Source organism: Eucalyptus grandis, chromosome 7 (assembly GCF_016545825.1).
Source record: "Eucalyptus grandis isolate ANBG69807.140 chromosome 7, ASM1654582v1, whole genome shotgun sequence".
Classification (NCBI taxonomy): Eukaryota; Viridiplantae; Streptophyta; class Magnoliopsida; order Myrtales; family Myrtaceae; genus Eucalyptus; species Eucalyptus grandis.
The window spans coordinates 44,907,910-44,926,005 of NC_052618.1; the positions used below are offsets into that span (position 1 = coordinate 44,907,910).

Genomic DNA, 18,096 nt, shown 5'->3' on the forward strand with positions numbered 1-18,096 from the left:
GTTTTCATCTGTTTGATGATTTAGGATGGCTAAGTTTGACATTTACTTCAAACAAAATCAAACCATAAGGACCATCCTATGAGGATGTTTATTCATGAATTTTGGGTGCCTTTATCTCATAAAAAATTCATAATAAAAGAAAATATTTTTCATGAAAATTAGTTTTAAAGAAAATAATTGGTCTTCATTTGTTTGATAGTTCAGGAAAAGTGATTTCCATTTTGTCAAAAGACGAAGTCGTTTTCCCACAATCTGAGCTTGTCATTTTCGTTCCATGGAAAATGTTTTCTAGTAAATTGATTAGTCTTCCGTTATCCGAACACTAGAAAATTGGAAAAATATTTCTCAGAAACCATTTGTCCTTTTGCAAAAAATAAATGATATGAAAATATTTTCCTATCATTTGAAATAATTAGTCAATAGAAAATATTTTCACTACCAACAATAATTAATGTTTAAATAATTTTGTGGACAATGAAAATATTTTTTGTCCATTCATTTTTTGTAATAATACAAGCTATTATTTTTTGAATTTTTTTTTTCAAATTATTCATTTTCTGCAAAATAAATGGAGCCTAGAGTTATTGAGAGATTTTTGTGTTGCTTTTTTCATATTATATTGGAAATTGAAGAGACGTAGTCTTTTATTTTAGATTTGTTTGGAACAATTTTTACTCTTTCTTTTAAAAAAAAAAACAAAATCTTACGTCTCTCCCAATATCACATTTTTATTTAATACTAAATAGCTAACATGTAAAATTGTATATATTTTTCCTAGTTAAGAACTGTGATGAAAAAGAGAGATATAATACTCTATACATTATCAAAAAAAGAATACATGCATTTATTTATAAACTTTATGGGATGACTTTTAAAATAACAAAAGACCAATTACAATTAAGGGAAATATACAGAATCTCTTAAATATATCTCTAATGTTCCTATTTTTCAAAAAAGTTGAAATAAGTCATCACATTTCGAATGTTTGAAGGTTAGGTGGAAAAAGAGGAAAAAGAATGAGTACTTTATACAACGTTGCCAAGTAGACTCTAAACTTCTTCCCATTAAGTTTGGCTATTAGGGATAAGTAAGGTCCGAGTGAGCAATTTCTACCCTAAAACCTGAAAAATTAGAATCGAAAACTGCTTGTTGGATAATAAATTCATCCAGGAATTGGACCGCTAGTCTGGTCTGGCTTCTGAGTGAGCCCATGAAACCACAATAAATTCCCTACAAAATTACATTCATCAAGTAATATCATGGTGAATTTAGTTTCAATGTGGGTACTTCTTTGCAAGGGAAATTGTAAGAATAAAAAGTAAATCCACATGGGATCTGGCTAATCAAACGTGAAATGATACTCTGATTTTAGAATGAATGCTCCCAACTGGACATTTGGTTCCATCTCTTGCTTATCATTTGACAGAAAGCCGAATATTAGATTGACTCAACCAGAATAGAATATACGCATTAATGCTCAATTGAGAGCCTCGCATCAAGAAAAGCAGCATCTAAGTAGGGGACGTTAATCTCGACAAAGACACCCGTAAAGGAAACTGTACGGTAAATGGCAGCATCTTAATGTGCGTTCTATCATGTGTTTTCTATTTCGAGGACTGCGAGACGCAAGTTGGGCGGTACGGTAAATGGCAAAAGACAGGCGAGAAAGACTCACTTTCATTGAGAGTGAGCTGGATGTTATTTTGTTTTATATACCAGTTTGGTTCGGGTGGACAGTTCCAAGTCTGAAATCATGAATTGACCTCGTACTCACCGGTTTCAATAAATTGAAATCAGGAAATAGACTAGTTCCCATGGAAACAGCCAGTTTTGAGCCTGTTCGATCCGGTTCCGAGCAGTTCTCGATTCTTTTACATACCTCTACCGATTATAGATTTTGTTTATGAGCTTTACAGTTAGCTCGACTTGCTTGGGCCCAAAAGTGCGGATATTAGCTTTGAGATTAGTGTTGTATATTGCTTGTCTAAGCTGGAAAAGAGATGTGAATTGACTATGCGAAAGCTTGGGTGACAAAGTTAGGCCCGTTGGATCAAATCTAGTAGGCTAGATTTCAACAGTTTTGAAAATAAGCCAAACCACGAAAAAATAAAAATTCCCGATTTGAGTTGGAGCAAGACTCTAATGATTCAATGGGGTTAATCGAGGGTTAAAAAAGGGAATCTAGTATTCGAAGTTCGAACCGTTTAGCAATGATGTTCTCTGGAATGGGACTAAACAGAAAGTTTTAAATTAGCTGCAATGGTTTGAACCTTAGTCATCATTGCATTTGAAATGCTTTGTGCGCTTAGGAAGCTAATAGCGACTAATCATATGAGAAGAGATTACCGTGGAAATGCTTACGAAGCATAGGTAAATATTCAAATAATGATTTCAGGTGGGACCCCTTTTTTAAAAAAAGGGTTTAGAGTAAATGTTGACTTGAATAAGGGTATAGAATGACTTGGTCTTGAACAAACACATGCATCTCACATGTCACTTTATCAGGGGATTTCTCATCTCAGCACAACATTGATTCAACGATGGATAGAGGAGCCGTTGTTGATGATGCCGATATAAAGGGCTCAATAGAGACTTTCATGATCTCAAGTGTGATCTATCATTGGAAGTGGTTTTGTGCAAGTGTAAAAAGAAGAACAATGAACAAAGAAGAAGATAAAAACGAAAAATTGAAAAGTAAAAATGAGAAAGAAAACTGAAAAAACCAGGCGTCATGCCTTTAGAAAGTAGTATGTGAGATGCATATGCTTGCTTAGGCTTTTATCGAACTAAGTAGGACTTTCAAGCCTCTATTTAAGATTACTTGAAACCATTTTTTAAGAAAATAGTCCAATTTTAACCCTTTATTTGAAATCGAGTTAATATTAAGAAAAACGCTATATCCGTCACACATTTAAAAATTTATAATAAATTTACTCTCGATTATTTAATATTAAATTGAATTAATATTACTAAAAATCACAAAATTAGGTAAAATCCCAAATTAATACATTCGTATCTTTCAACTGTTACATATCATCAAACTCAGTAATTTAACAGTAGATTTTAACAGAAATAACAGAAAATAAATCTGCCATATATGTATTAATTTGACGTTATTTTGAAGTAGATTTGTTATACATACACTGATACATGATTGTTGGTTATATTAATCCTATGAAACTTTACCAGAAGCATTTAAAAATGGGCATCGGAAAAAGCGCGCGGCACTGTTGAGTCAAAGTGTGGTCCACGTCAGCATCGAGTGCTTCCTCGCGTGGGGCCCCGCGGACCGTCCCCTGCGTCAGACGGGACAGGAGCACCTCTGAGAAGCCCCCGCATGGGAAACCCTGACCTGACAGCCAAAATTGCCCCAACCCATATTAATTAAATTCGGCAAAAAAAAGAAAAAAGAAAAAGGAAAAAGAGAAAAAGAAAGAAAAAGAAAAGGAAAAGTTATTTTCCCGTAAGTCCCTTCCTCACCCCTCGCCGTGCGCCTGCAACTCGATCTCCGCCGTCCGTTCCCCTGACGCGGGTCCGGACTCCTCTGCCCCTCATCTCGTCCGTCCTTTGATCCTCCGCCACCTCCCAAAACCCCGCCCTTTCCTTCCTAAACCTCCCCTCTCTCTCTCTCTCTCTCGCTCGCTCGCACTTTCCCATTTCACTTCTGGTCTGCACCGCAGCTCGCTTCCCTCTCGCCCCGGCTCTTCCTTTCTTGTTCTTTCTCGCGCGAACCCTCAAAAGGAACCTCCTTTTTCTCTCTCTCTGGGCGCACTTTTCTCTGTTTGTGCGGTGAAGCGTTCCCCTTTTTCTCCTTTCCCTTTCTGGGTTCTTTATCTGTTCCGGGTGTGGCCTGGATTTCTCCTCCAAGACTGCTTTTTGCTTGTTGGGGGGTCGTGGGTGGGTTCTTTATGGTTTCGGTGGATTGAGGCGCTCGCTCTGGTCTTGGGGAATCCATGGCTCTGCTGCTTCTCTTCTTGCTTCTGTTTCCGGTCTCCCTTGCTTCCGCGGATGAAGGTGAGCTCGTCAAGCTCGTGGCCGTCGTTTTGTTCCCGCTGCCTTACTTTGAACTCTCGTCGGTGTTTCTTTGTTGTTGCTATTTTCAGCTAAATGTTCTCTGTGCTGCTGTTTTTTCGTATTTTTTTGTTTCTTTCCACAGTGGGCTTTGGTCCTAGTCATGGAAGCTTGTCGTTCTTGTCAGTTCTTGAACTTAATCCGTTCTTGATTTAGTCGATGTGGTGCTTTGCCTGAAACTACTTGCCCAGCAACAACTGTGATATTGAAGCCGTCTGCTTCGTAGCTTGTGTTCAGCGATAAATCACCCCACTGAGCATCTTTGGTCAGTGATTCTTGTTTTGGTAGAAGGATTAAAAAAAAAAGAACAGATTTTGGTGCAGGTTCAAGTTCCAATCATCCTGCCTTGAATAAGATCTCATCTGGGAGAGAAAAAAAAAAAAAAAACAGAGAATTTTAATGGGGAGTTGGCGGTGGGGGGAAGAGGGCGTTCACTGGTGGGTCGTGACTTTGTTTCTCTCTCCTCGGACCAAAAGAGTTATTTTTTTATTTTTTGTTTTTTCCTTCTAGGGAGAGCAAAATAAGTTTTCCACGGTAGACCTCAAGCAAGTTATGTTTGGAATCATCCCTTGTTGCGTCCCAGCTCATATGGCAGTCCCTAGATAGCTTAGCGCGCGGGTTCATACATGACTTGCGTCTTGACCAAATTGCCCTTTAACTTTACTCTAGAAAGAGGGCCGGTCAAGTGGCAGGACAAATTGTATTCTAATGGGGTCCTCTGAATCTGATTCAGAGGGTTCCTTGTCAGCAAAAACATGCAGCTGATTTGGACCATTAGGATGCACGTATGGTCCCAATCTCTTTTTCTTTATTGGGCGCGTCTTGTTTGTTTTCTGGGGGATACCATTCAATAGATGGATCTGGCATTCACAAGGATTTAGCCACTCATGTGCTCTTGCATTTGTCTCATATACTTCGTTCGATTTATATGTAGTAATGCTGATGATGCTAGTGTGTTAGTTGGCTCGGTACTGTTTTGGTGTGATGCCGAAAAAATTGCGTGACATAAACTCTGTCAAATTTTCGGTTTCTTCACGATAGGATGAGATGGTTGGTGCTGTTGAAATTGGAAACTTGTTTACTAGAGAAGCAGCTAGGGTAGTTAAGTATGAGTGTGGCCCACCCAGTTCGGAAGGGAGACTAGTGATGTCTCAACTACCCACCAGTAAAAATTTATTAATTACATTTTATGGCTTTGTCAAGATATGTTCTCTGCAAGAAAGTTTCTAAATTAGATGCTCAGGTCAAACAATCATTAATTCCATGTGAAGGTTTTGGATTTAGTGTATGTCTTCTCTATGAGTATGCTGATCATGGAGCCTGCTCTCTCGTATGCTTCAATTATCCCCAGATCTCTATCATAAAACTGGATTATAATAGATTAAACAAATGAAGAGTGTACTGGCTTTCTCACATTTGTACGCCATAATGTCATTCTCTACTCTCACCTATTCTCTTTGATGTCATTTGATGGAAGGTAATTTGGAACTTCAGTTTTCTAGACTTAGCTCCATATTGCTCTGCTGTGTCTATTTTTTTACTGTTAGTTGGTTCATTTGCCTTTGTCTAGAAAAGAAGCAAAAATTAAAGAAAAGTGGAGTCCACAACTAATAATTATTGCTCTTCATCGGATACGGTGTATGGAGTACGAAAAGGGTGTCTGCAAGCATATCTATCATACGTAGACATGAGGATGGTGTATACAATGTGTACATTTGGTCATTCCCAAATGTTTTTCTCTATTTCACTGCCTGGACTAGTTAAGCCATTCGCACTCATCCTTATTCTTTGGTTGGCATCCTTAAAATGCATCTGTTAAATACTTCAGGTCCCTTCATTGGTGTGAACATAGGCACTGACCTCTCCAACATGCCGAGCCCAACTCAGGTGGTGGCGCTTCTAAAAGCTCAGAACATACGACATGTTAGGCTTTATGACACTGATCACGCCATGCTCCTTGCACTTGCTAACTCTGGCATCCGCGTCACTGTTTCTGTTCCTAATGACCAGCTACTTGGCATCGGGCAGTCCAATGCCACCGCTGCCTATTGGGTAGCTCGCAATATTGTAGCCCATGTCCCTGCCACCAACATCACGGTCATTGCTGTGGGATCCGAAGTCCTAACGACCCTTCAGAATGCCGCCCCTGTCCTTGTGTCAGCCATGAAGTTCATCCACTCAGCGCTTGTCGCTTCGAATCTTGACAGTCGTATCAAAGTCTCAACCCCCCACTCTTCCTCCATCATTATTGACTCCTTCCCACCTTCTCAAGCCTTCTTTAACCGCACTTGGGATCCGGTCATGGTCCCATTGCTTAAGTTTCTTCAGTCTACTGGGTCGTACCTCATGCTCAATGTCTATCCATACTACGACTACATGCAGTCTAATGGCGCAATTCCACTGGACTATGCCCTCTTCCGTCCTCTTCCTCCGAACAAGGAAGCTGTCGATTCTAACACGCTCCTTCACTACAACAATGTATTTGATGCCGTCGTTGATGCGGCTTATTTTGCCATGTCATATCTAAACTTCACCAACGTCCCCATTGTGGTGACTGAGTCTGGTTGGCCCTCCAAGGGAGACTCCTCCGAAGCGGATGCAACTCTTGAAAATGCAAACACTTACAACAGTAACTTGATCAAGCACGTGCTTAACAATACAGGAACGCCAAAGCACCCGGGCGTGGCAGTCAGTACATACATTTATGAGCTCTACAATGAGGATCAGAGACCAGGCTCTGTATCTGAGAAAAATTGGGGCCTGTTTGATGCCAATGGAGTGCCGATCTATATCTTGCACTTGACGGGTGCGGGAACGGTGTTAGCAAATGACACAACCAATCAGACGTTCTGTGTTGGAAAGGATGGTGCGGACAAGAAGATGCTCCAAGCGGCATTGGATTGGGCTTGTGGACCTGGGAAAGTAGACTGCTCACTGTTGTTGCAGGGGCAAGCTTGCTATGAACCAGACAACGTTGTTGCACATGCAACTTATGCTTTCAATGCGTATTACCAAAAGATGGGGAAAGCTCTAGGCACCTGTGATTTTAAAGGGGTCGCTACAGTCACCACAACCAATCCAAGTAAGAAGTAGCTTGATAACATTTACCCATGTGTCTGCGTCATTCTGAGGAAAGATCTTATCACCGGATTTAGTAATCACAGTTCACTGAATAGAAAAATTGAGGTGTTGTGGTCAGTGGACAATTAATGGCATGCCACAATGCCACAAGATGATAGGGCCTATCTGCTGGTTTAACCTTGACATTTTTTTATGTAATTTGATGAGCTATTAGCATGTCTGTCCTGAACTCTAAACATTTTTTTGTAATTTGATGAGCTATTAGTATGTCTGTCCTGAGCTCTAATACATGCACATTGCATATGAGCATATAGAGGTTGAGGAATCAGCCTTTTGCTTTTCCTTTTCCCCTAATTTATGTTTGATTGGTGCAGGTCATGGTTCATGTATATTTCCAGGAAGGTATGTGAATTACTACGTTTTTATAGGTTCTCTCTGTCATCTTTTAAATTTGTTGCAAAATGTCATCTCCAATCATCCAAAATTATTATTATGCATCTGCAATATATTGACTTACCTGCATGTGCTGCAGCGGTGGAAGAAATGGGACTTCCGTTAATGGTACTATTCTGGCTCCATCGTCTAATTCAACGACTTCTGGCTGTCCTCCCCAGTATTTCTTTGATGTTGGTTCGATCACAAGCTCGTTGATCATCACCATTTTGCACCTGGCGTTGGTTCTCTTGTAAAGTTATGGACTCGATATTTGTGTCATATTGATTGATGCCTTTTTAGATCTCTCTTTGAAACATTTAATTACAATTCTTCGATGACAACTTGTGGTCTACCCAATTTTGTGGTTCGTGAAGTGGCAACACGGGTGGGCAAATCCAGGCATTTGAGCGGCGACTAGCTAGGTGACTCTTCAATTTTATTCTGTAAAAGCCAACAAAAGGAGTTGTTGGTGTAACTATCTTCTTCCTAAATTCGATTTTGAATTGATTCTTTGAGATGGACACTTAAAGGGCGTCTGAAAGTCAGCCAATTCTGGCCATGTAATCAATAGGCTAGGATTAGTTGCCTCGTTTTCTCATCAACACAGCTAAACTAGTTAAGTTTCTTTTCTTTGCTGGAATTTCAAGCGAGCAGCATTACTCTGATGGATAGTTACTAAGAATCGGCACTGCTCGGAGAAACTTCCAGAAGGAATTGCCTTCATTTTGCGGCAATTTTGGTAAGTGATTGTTTGCCTTAACGTGTTATGATTGTTGTGATGGTGCTTCCGAGGGAACTCCGAATGTCAGAACTTGCATACCTACAAAATTTCAATGCGGTGTTGCCCGCAACATGAATGTTTCTACGCTTCTTGAGGATGGTAAGTCCTGTTGTCAAGCAAGCTTTTAGTATATTGATGTACTGGTAATATGCATGGTACCAAAGCGATGGACGCTCCATGTTTGATTATACTGTCAAATGAAAGAAAAAATCGAAGGGAAAAAAGAAAAGAGGCCCTCAGGACAGAGGGCAGTGATCCTTCGAGGGCTTTTACTAGTGTAGACTCTCCAACATAGAGTTCAAATTTCTGGAGCATCCAATCCAAGTTGAGGTGATCTTGAATCTCTACCTCATCATGCCCCCAGGAGGGACTGGAGCCATTGGGATTCCTCTGTTCTGCCTTTCCATGTTCATTTGCCATCCTAAACATGATCACGAAAAATGAAGTTTAGGAATGAAATCATCGGTCCGTTTGTTTCTAATAATCTCCATCATCGGAAGAACCCTGTTTAGTTTACGGCATTACTATGATACAATGCTCGTAATTTAGGACTATTTACTGTATGATAATTGATTGTCTCAAATTGTTATGGACATCGGCATTTTCGGGGAAACATCATTTCGTGCAGGTTAATCAAAAGGAGGAGATTTATGCCTACCAATGGACATGTCGAATCCGCGCCTTTCGAGCTCGCGGTACTCCTGGGTTAAAGCACAGGATTCGCAGCAGAAATGGACTAAGCAATCGGCGCAAGGATCCTCTTGCAGCTGGTATTGCTGTCTCATCTTGGTGCGGTAGAAGCAGGAGTAGCAGCAGGCGCACCCGGTCAACAAGGCGATCACTGTGTAAACAGCTCCGTGCACAGGGCATGCTGCAACAAAAACCGATCTGAGTGAGCAAGTCTAGTAATGTCGATCCTTCTTCGATTTGTGCGAATGTGATTGATTCTACTTACAAACCGATCCGTGATCAGCAATCTCCGCGATTCGCCCGAATGTGATGCAGGGGCACCAAAATGACAAGCAACCTGTGAGATTAACAAGATATGAACCTTCATGAGCCATAGATAACACCAATTTATCTCTGGATCCACTTAAATTCAACTAATACCAAAGTTGTATAAGATCATTCGAGTGCTAAATTCTGATAACCCCGCGACAATAGGCAATTGCAATCTCCAGTCTATAAACTGTCCGACTTTTCCTCGTAGATGTCGCCCAGTAGTTGTATACATGGCATAACTGTTCTATCAAGTGTTAATCCATCTCTAAACCAAATGGGTTGCGAGGAAAATTCCGGAGGACTTACAAGTTGGAACGTCGTCGAAGCAACTGAAAAGCCCGGAGGACCAAGGCATGTTGTTAATGGGTCGAGCTTGAAGACCCGCAGGGGGCAGAGGATTGTTCGGGGCCCCGAAATTCGCATAACTTTGGTTCATGGGTTGCACCGGAATGCCATCCACGGGTGGCGGCGGTGGCGGAGCGGAGGCACCGGGCTTCTGTGGGTAGCCATCAGATGCGTTCGAGGAGTACATAGCTTCAATCTGCAACTACAGATACCGGCTCCAACGATCAAAGAAGGATGACACGACACAGCGAAAGATCGAACGAGGAAGTGAATCGGGCAATGGCTAGAGAGGGTTGAAAGATGAGATGTTAGGTGAACTGCACATGATGTATACGTCCTATTTCTATGCATCTAACACTAATATATTTGCGTAAAAGAGGGGTTTCGTCAGTGAATGCTTTCACCAGAAGCGGCCGTGACCAAGGAAGTCGTCGATCCGCGTTCGAATCTGTTTGCTGGTCGCGGCAATGACGAAGCGCCAACTTTGACGGTTGATGGTTAGTTGAAAAGTAAATGCTTTGTTTAAGCTCTAAGCCATCGTCGTGCGATTAAGCTACGTATAGACTTATAGTTTAGTGCGGTGGGAAACGTTGACAATGGTGTAAATTGAGACCAGGTCAGGCAGTTTCGTATGTAGTTTCATTTTTCTATCGTGATTTTTTGGGACCAAGATTGGGTTCTAGAGTTGGACGCGACTTCGCTCTCGTGATACGACTGTCACACTTTCACATGGATCGCGACCTCGTTTGTTTCTAGAACACCAAACGTAGTTTCGAAAGGGGTTTGTCACCTATAATTAGGTGCAATGTTGTTATCAAGACAGCACAGGGCTCAGCAGCTTTTGTTACGTTCCTTTTGGGATTCCGAGGTGAATGTCGGGAGAACTCCATGGAAGAGATGGGTTAGAGATCTCGGCCCCAGGTGAAGGGATAACTGATTAATTTTTCCGACCGGCCTAGATTGGATTTGTTGGATAGTGTGGACGGCCATTGATTGTATGGGGTTGTCTTTTAGTCTGTGAGAAATGGGTCGGGATTGTTGAGAAGATGCTCGATCTGGTGAGGGCATCGCTGCTCTCGCTAGTGGCCATTGACCCTTGCCCAGTCTCATTTAAAAAAAAAAGAAAAATATTTAAAAATTACAAAATTGTCCACGTTCATGCTGGTGATATCATGTAGGACGCTCAACGTTCACATTAGCGATTTTTGGCAAAAATTAGTTATATAGACTTCATTGGTAAATTATCAAAAGATTCAAAATTCAATGGGTCAAAACTAAAATGTTTAAGACTAAATTGACATAAATACAATAAGTTTACAATTTTTTTTCCTATTTTCATCACATCGGCAAGTGCAAATATTGTCAAGTTGGGCTATCCATCGAGTTCTGACTCGCGACTTACCTTGCTGATAAAATTAATGAGGTATTTGGTGGGATTGGTTTACTTACTTAGGTAAATGTCCATTTCATAGAAGAACATATAGGCTTATTTTTATTTTTTCAATGTGGATATCCTTTCGTATATTGACTAGATTCTTCGCTCATGTTGGATGAGCTTTTGCGCATTGACTTATTATGAGGCGATTGAGTGAAATTTTATAAAGCCGCTTTATTCACAGGAAAAAGAAAAGAAAAGAAAAGAGAACTTGTATAAAGCCTGGTGTTCATGAGGAGAATTGAGATAGCTTATACAGGGTAAATGCCCTCTTGCTTCTGACCCTGGTCACGTCCTGATATGTTCTCCTCCTTTCTCTTCATTGAGCATCCGATCGAGGAACGTTTAGCCAAATTGTTCGGATTGCAACATCAATCCAACTATGTATCTAGAACATCTATAGCTTGGTGTCGAAAATTCATGTACGTGATTTCACAAAATGCATACCATTTCCTTCTTCGAGAAGGGCAAACAACAAAACTTATGCTGATAGATCGAGCATGTTACCATTTACTTTAAAGGTGAAAGCCGATGGAGTATAATCCATGTAATATCTTTTCGATATGGTAACCGGCTTCTCCCATGTGAAGGGTGATAAGATGATGAAAACAATGTGCACAAATCTGGTATGGATTGCCGAAATCAAGCTTATAATTAATTCATGTCATGCTATATCTATATGATTCAACCTTCTAAAAGTGGGAGTTTGTGTATGGAGTTAAAGAATACATTCCATGCCAACGATGGACATGGTCGACTCAAGGAAAATGGACATTGGATCCAAGCTATTTTTATTTCCTATTCACATGTAAACAAAGGATAATGATACAAATGTCATTAAAATTTGACCCGATGTGCAATTTAACCCCCATGAACTTTTAATTTGTTCAATGTAGTCCCTAACTTTAGGCCAATATCTAATGTTGTTCCCGAACTTTTAGTACATGTTCATTATAGCTCCCGAACTATACACAAATATTCAATATTGTCCTTCTATTAATTTAAGATCAGTGACAACATTGAACATATATAAAAAATTTAGGAATCGCATTGCATATTCAGCTAAAATTTAGGGATCATATTGCATAATGGACCAATGTTCAGAAATCATTTGTGTTATTTTTCCCGTAGACAACAACAACAATAAAAAAATCAATCTAATGATAACTCAATCAGCTTGGTATCGTCATGGCCGGCATCCTTGACCGGCCACCCAGAACTTAGGTTATCTTAGTCCCCATTTAAATCGTGGCCAAAAGAGAGAGTTCACATTACTATAGAATTTTATCATTTGTATGCATTTTGACCGAATTCATTATCGTTATACCCTGTTTAGCAAAAAGCTCGTATATTAGTAAAAGGCTAGAATTCGACCAAGTCAGCTAGGGATGAGATTGATGCAATGGCGGGGAAGCGAGGCAAGCATCGCATTGCATTATATTGTCTAGTTTTCGGCAATCTTTTTTTCCCACTTGAATTAGCAATAGCTGACGCGTGAATTGGCAATGAGTTTTCGTTATGTATCAGATCTTTATTCATGAAGTTTTTTCGAACTGCTGGTGTTGAATTTGGACCATGCACCGAAGAGAGAAATGTTATGTTTTTATGTTATATGATTGGGATCATATTGCGGGAACTTTTTGACTAGGAGCTGATAGCCCTAGAAAGGGACATCATGTCTGCAGAAGTTGTAGCACTGCATAAGGGTTTAGCAAATGGCTTTGTTTTGACGTTTGAGGATTTTGCTAGCTTTATGTAATACAAAGAGTTCGTTACGTACATAAGCTACTGATACAATGTTTCTAATCATGAAGAGAGGAACTTCTAAGTTTATGATACAAACATATGTCTGTCTATCGAATCTGATAAATTTCTTCAACTCTCACGAACGCTACTTAATGCTTGGGGTTGTGCCTGAGGTCCATATTTGGTAATCAACTCTCCTGCAACATGTCATATACATAATCAAACTTTACCTGTTGACTACAAGAAGATCAAAGAAGCTGCTCAGATTTCATACCAAGGTTAGCATGGAATCATGTATTGAATAACTGTGAGCATGTGTTAGTGTGCTTACTAAGTAGAGAGAGAGAGAGAGGTTAGCATGGAACCATGTATTGAATAACTATGAGCATGTGTTACTGTGCTTACTAAGTAGAGAGAGAGAGAGAGAGAGAGATTCCTATGCTGGTCCTACAAGTAAGTACCTGAAAAGCTCTTTTGAACTGAAGCGTGGTAATCATCCCTAATATCATCAGCTTTTCAATGATCTTATCTATTGCTTGAAAGTAAGATATCCTCCAAGACTGCTTGAAATGCAATGCACTACAAAATCCCAAGAATCCAATTGCGAATCCCGGCCCCAGGCCCGCATAGAACCAATTATGGATGTCCAGATTGCCTTCATTAGGTTCGCCTCCATTATGAAAATCACCATCTCTAGGGCAAACTTTTGAAAGAGGAGCTCCACAAAGTCCGTCATTACCGCGATACACAGATTCATCATCCACAGTACGTAGATGACTGCTTGAAGGAATAGGGCCTGATAAATTATTGAATGAGAGATTGAGACAACTTAGAAAGTCTAAGCTGGATATGCTAGGAGGGATTCTACCAGAAATCCCGTTGTTGGATAGGTCAAGGGATTCTAAGTTTTTGAGGTTGCCAATGTTTGAAGGGATTTTCCCACTCAAATTGTTTTGAGAGAGGTTCAAATTCTGAAGTTGGACGAGCCTAGTCAACTCTTTTGGTATTTCGCCATTTAAATTGTTTGCAGATAAGTCAATGGAATGGAAGAAATGGAGTGTCTTGTCGTATAGTCGGGTAGTTCTCTTTGCATGAACCATGACGTAAATGATTGTCGGATATGACCAAAGGGAGTCTGTCGGATCTATGCCTTCAACCATAGATAACAATCCATTAAAACACAGCGGAATGCTTCCGGAAATGTTGTTCCGTGCTAGGCTTAAAAACCGAAGAGAATCAAGTTGGCAGAGTTGCGTGGGAATGCCTCCGGTGAGACTATTGTTCTCAAGATTGATGATGCTTAATCGTTTAAAACGTCGTCCAAATGGAGGAATTTCACCAGTGAAGTCATTATCACTTAGATCAAGCAACACAAGTTCAGTTAGGTTTGACAAACATTGGGGAAGCACTTTGTCGAAGCCATTTTTATGCAGGTTCAGAACTGCTAATTGCTTAAAATGGCAGAAATAGTTAGTAATCTGACCTCTTAACCTGTTGTCACCCAGCGAAATCATTTCCAATGCTTTCAACTTTTTCAGACATAAGGGTAGTCTCCCGGATAGTTGGTTCTTTGACAGATCAAGATGAATTAGGTTCTCCATCGCACATAGTGAATTTGGTATGCTGCCGCTGAGATTGTTACCCTCAAGATAAAAACGTATTAACCGTGGCATCTTGTTTCCGTCCATTCTGGAAATGGGGCTTAGAGAGGGTATTGTCCCGGATAGTTGGTTCCTTGCCAGATCAAGATGATATAGGTTCTCCATCGCCCATAGAGAATTCGGTATGCTGCCGCTGAGATTGTTATCAGCAAGACCAAGCAATCCTAACAGTGGCATCTTGTTTAAGTCCATTCTGGAAATGGGGCCTTTGAGCGTATTGTTAGTGAGATCAATATGTTCAACGTTAAGTAAAATGTCAGAAAGCCAATTGGGAACTTCATCTGAGATGCGTGCATTGGCCATGCGCAAGTATGAAATATTCCTCTGTGTTTGAAGCCACAATGGAAATTTTGGTCCCACATAACAATCTGTCACGCCAATGTACTGAAGTTGGAATGGAGGAACCCAGGCGGGATCAAAGCTTAAAACAAGTTCATTAGACGAAATGCCCAAAAGAGTCAGGCTCGTGAGATTTGCAAAGTGCGATTCACTAACAACTCCGTTCAAAGAATTATTTGTTATGACCAACACTTCTAGATTAGATAGTCGCCCAATACTTCCTGGGATGTTCCCACTCAATTTGTTGTCTCTGAGACGTAACTCTCTTAGAAATGATAGCTCCCCCAGACTTACTGGAATAGGTCCCGACAATGAGTTTCCTGACAGACTTAGGTACTCGAGCTTGCTAAAGTTGTAGAACCAGGGAGGAATAGTAGAATTTATGGAATTGCCTGATAGATCCAGGAATCTTAAAGAAGTGAAGTTGACGGATAGAGACTCCAAAGGACCATGGAGATGAAGTTTTAAACGCCAACCTTAATTCATGCAACTTGTAGAGACAGAATTTGACCCAAATTATGAGACACATCAAGAAAGGAAAGTTCTTGATTATTATCAAAGAGTGTCCTGGGAAATGTGCCTTTCAAATGATTTTCTTGCAAATCGACACCGAAAGATTTTTCAAGAGAACAATCCTTCAACTGAAAGAAAAGAAAGCATATTAACGGAACTCAACCAATCTGTGGCATTCCCAAGGTCATTGCCAGAGAGGCGAAGGTATTTCAAGGAAGATAATTTCGACACCCATTGGAGGTTATCAGTTGTTAAATAACCCCAACCCTCGCCAAAACAAGCAAGATCCAGATACTGCAAGTTGGACAGGTTACCGAGGTGATGAGGTATGTTTCCGTCAAAACCTGCGAATGATAGATTAAGATACTCTAGTCTCTGGAGAGTACCAAAGAATAGGGGGATTTTTTTCTTGGAAAATTTGTTGAGGCTGAGGTCTAGATACTTCAAATGCTTCAGTTCAGCCAAAGATGCATGGATTTTACCTGCCAAGCTGCTCTGATCCGAACCTATGATATCTCCATAGATGTCGGTCTCCAAGCATGGATTACGAAGATCAAGTTTGAAAACATGGCCAGTCTTTTTGCTGCATTCGACTCCTTTCCACTCACAACAGTCCTTACTAGTCCACGATGACAAGCGTTTAGAATGGTCGATGAGACCTTGCCTGAATTTCAAGAGAGCTTCTCTCTCTGTACCAAAGCAGCTCACATTGGTGAAAGCTTCGGAATGGCCAAACTCAAATGATTGAAACACGAGAAGAGTCCACAATATGAGGGGTGCAAAGGCAGGGGCTGATGCCATTGTTTTCGATAATATGGGATTAGGAAATGCAGTGTACTTCCTCCGTTTTATGGTGACATGGGTCTTGGGAAGGTCTTAATTGAACTTCATCAAGAAAAGGACATTACTCGTTTCCTACTTATTTGATTTGGCCATCACTCTTGATCAACGTTGTCACACCCCAAATCCTAATAGAAAAAGGGAATGGCACGGCTGTCATTCGGATTCTATGCGACAAACATATTTATTAATAACTCAAAATATATCAAATCTTCATCACTTTAAGATGTGAGTTTACAAATTCATAGAATAGATAGCACAACTTAAAATGCCTATGACCAAACAACAAACATTACTCGAATTGTCAAATTCGTGATTCTATCAAATATTCGAGAAAAACGTTAAAATCAAGTAAAACGCTACCTCAACTACAAAATGATTAAACTACGCCTAAATGCTAACAAAACAACTTATACGTATTAACAAATCACATATCCAAAACAATTATTCAAGGTATTCGCAAAGCAAAACTTGAACGTGAAATCCTAAAATTTCACTCCAACTAAACTGTTAATTCAAATCAACTTTCACAAAATCTCATGGTTCTACAACGACATAATTTATATTTTCCATGAAATCCTGGAGCTCCACAGCTCGAGAATCGAACTTTGTAGCTCAATTTTCACTAAATTTTGACTTTGAGCCATTATTTTGAAAACTACTATGATTAGACAAACGAAGGGCACAAATACTTACTGGACGTTGCGATATGAAGTCGAATCAGCTTGGCGAAGCGTCTATGGCGTGAATGCACAAAACCCTCACTCTCTTTTCCTTTTCTTCTTCTTTCCCTTTTTCTCTATCCTTTCTTTCCATTTGTGTGAGTCTCGGCCCGTCGGCCCGTCTTTAAAAGCTGAAGGTGTCCACTATTCCTTGTTTTTGTTGACTCAGTCAACTTCTTCTTTTTTGCTTTTTTTTTTTGCTTTGATCTAGTCAAAGTCCATATTTACAAGACTGCCATGTATTTATGTAAATTATAAATCACGAATTCAACTAACGGTTTAAATTTTTATATTAGTTAGTCGTGATCTTACAAAATTTTACATTATATTAGAGTTGATGATCCCGGGTTCAAATCTTATCAAGCCCCATTTGTCTCCCCAATAAAATATGTCCGTGCTTAGTATTAGGCAAAAGGATTAGACTAACCGTGAGGAGGAATGTTATAATATTTATGTAATAAACCATGTTTTCATTTAGTAGCTTAAACTTTTAAAACAGTTGGTAGATGTCTCACAAAATTTTTCAGAAACAAATAAGAAATGCTGTGAAAAGAAAATAGCAAGAATGATAGAGAGATAAACTAAACATTGGAAAACTTTGGCCGAAAGCTGTTGTAGACAATGCGAAACCTTTAAAGATTTCATTTTCACTAGAACCTACCAACGTGTTTCTTCTTTCATGTACCAATCATTTGAGACGAGTCTATGAATGCTTTATGACCTCTTTTTGTTATGAGCATTTGGTAGTTTCCTCTTTTATAGTTCTTTTAACAAACAAAAATCTAGAAATGACTCGGACCACTTAGATCAGAGAATCAAATCAAAATAAAAGCAACTCGGCATTCTCGACATCAAATTCGTGACGCACAGTTGTCACCGAAATCTTCCTGATTTGGTTTTGATTTAGGCTGCGACTGAATGTGTGGATCAATAGTTTTGTGCTGGCGTTCCACTTTCTTTTATTATATGGCCGACTGTTGGTCCTCTGAGTGCTCCACCTTCTTTTAGCTTGTTCTATTCTCCCCGAGATGATGCATCTCGTGTTTTGCAAAATTGATCATCCGCTTGTCTTTTGACGTGTTTTCTTTCTTCAACACATCATATGCTTACACATATCAATCGCTA

The 18,096-nt window shown here is 39.9% G+C and overlaps 3 protein-coding genes across 3 annotated transcripts; 1 reads left to right on the forward strand and 2 right to left on the reverse strand.

Moving 5' to 3' along the window:
- Nucleotides 1-3,598: 3,598 nt before the first annotated feature.
- On the forward strand, nucleotides 3,599-8,110 carry LOC104453670 (glucan endo-1,3-beta-glucosidase 3). The gene is made up of 4 exons (XM_010068282.3): nucleotides 3,599-4,014; nucleotides 5,900-7,153; nucleotides 7,527-7,554; nucleotides 7,685-8,110. The coding sequence occupies exons 1-4, from the start codon at nucleotides 3,954-3,956 to the stop codon at nucleotides 7,839-7,841; spliced, it is 1,500 nt and encodes a 499-aa protein (XP_010066584.1). The 5' UTR covers nucleotides 3,599-3,953; the 3' UTR covers nucleotides 7,842-8,110.
- A 365-nt stretch (nucleotides 8,111-8,475) lies between these two features.
- On the reverse strand, nucleotides 8,476-10,053 carry LOC104453671 (protein PLANT CADMIUM RESISTANCE 2). The gene is made up of 4 exons (XM_010068283.3): nucleotides 9,677-10,053; nucleotides 9,324-9,395; nucleotides 9,027-9,239; nucleotides 8,476-8,789 (listed from the first exon to the last, which is right to left on the reverse strand). Exons 1-4 carry the CDS (start codon nucleotides 9,900-9,902, stop codon nucleotides 8,713-8,715), a joined length of 588 nt encoding a protein of 195 aa, XP_010066585.2. The 5' UTR covers nucleotides 9,903-10,053; the 3' UTR covers nucleotides 8,476-8,712.
- A 2,837-nt stretch (nucleotides 10,054-12,890) lies between these two features.
- On the reverse strand, nucleotides 12,891-16,210 carry LOC104455638 (receptor-like protein EIX2). The gene is made up of 4 exons (XM_039317848.1): nucleotides 15,892-16,210; nucleotides 15,670-15,753; nucleotides 13,358-15,372; nucleotides 12,891-13,093 (listed from the first exon to the last, which is right to left on the reverse strand). Exons 1-4 carry the CDS (start codon nucleotides 16,208-16,210, stop codon nucleotides 13,085-13,087), a joined length of 2,427 nt encoding a protein of 808 aa, XP_039173782.1. The 3' UTR covers nucleotides 12,891-13,084.
- Nucleotides 16,211-18,096: the final 1,886 nt, after the last annotated feature.

Coding starts and splice junctions, on each gene's coding strand:
- LOC104453671 (XM_010068283.3), bottom strand. CDS start 9,902: ATGTACTCCTCGAACGCATCTGATGGCTACCCACAGAAGCCCGGTGCC. Junction 9,396..9,676: donor CTTCGACGACGTTCCAACTT/GTAAGTCCTCCG, acceptor TTAATCTCACAG/GTTGCTTGTCATTTTGGTGC. Junction 8,790..9,026: donor CGGATTCGACATGTCCATTG/GTAGGCATAAAT, acceptor GATCATGTTTAG/GATGGCAAATGAACATGGAA.
- LOC104455638 (XM_039317848.1), bottom strand. CDS start 16,210: ATGGCATCAGCCCCTGCCTTTGCACCCCTCATATTGTGGACTCTTCTC. Junction 15,754..15,891: donor GGATCAGAGCAGCTTGGCAG/GTAAAATCCATG, acceptor TATCATTCGCAG/GTTTTGACGGAAACATACCT. Junction 15,373..15,669: donor TTGTTTTGGCGAGGGTTGGG/GTTATTTAACAA, acceptor GCATGAATTAAG/GTTGGCGTTTAAAACTTCAT.
- LOC104453670 (XM_010068282.3), top strand. CDS start 3,954: ATGGCTCTGCTGCTTCTCTTCTTGCTTCTGTTTCCGGTCTCCCTTGCT. Junction 4,015..5,899: donor CCTTGCTTCCGCGGATGAAG/GTGAGCTCGTCA, acceptor TAAATACTTCAG/GTCCCTTCATTGGTGTGAAC. Junction 7,555..7,684: donor TCATGTATATTTCCAGGAAG/GTATGTGAATTA, acceptor CATGTGCTGCAG/CGGTGGAAGAAATGGGACTT.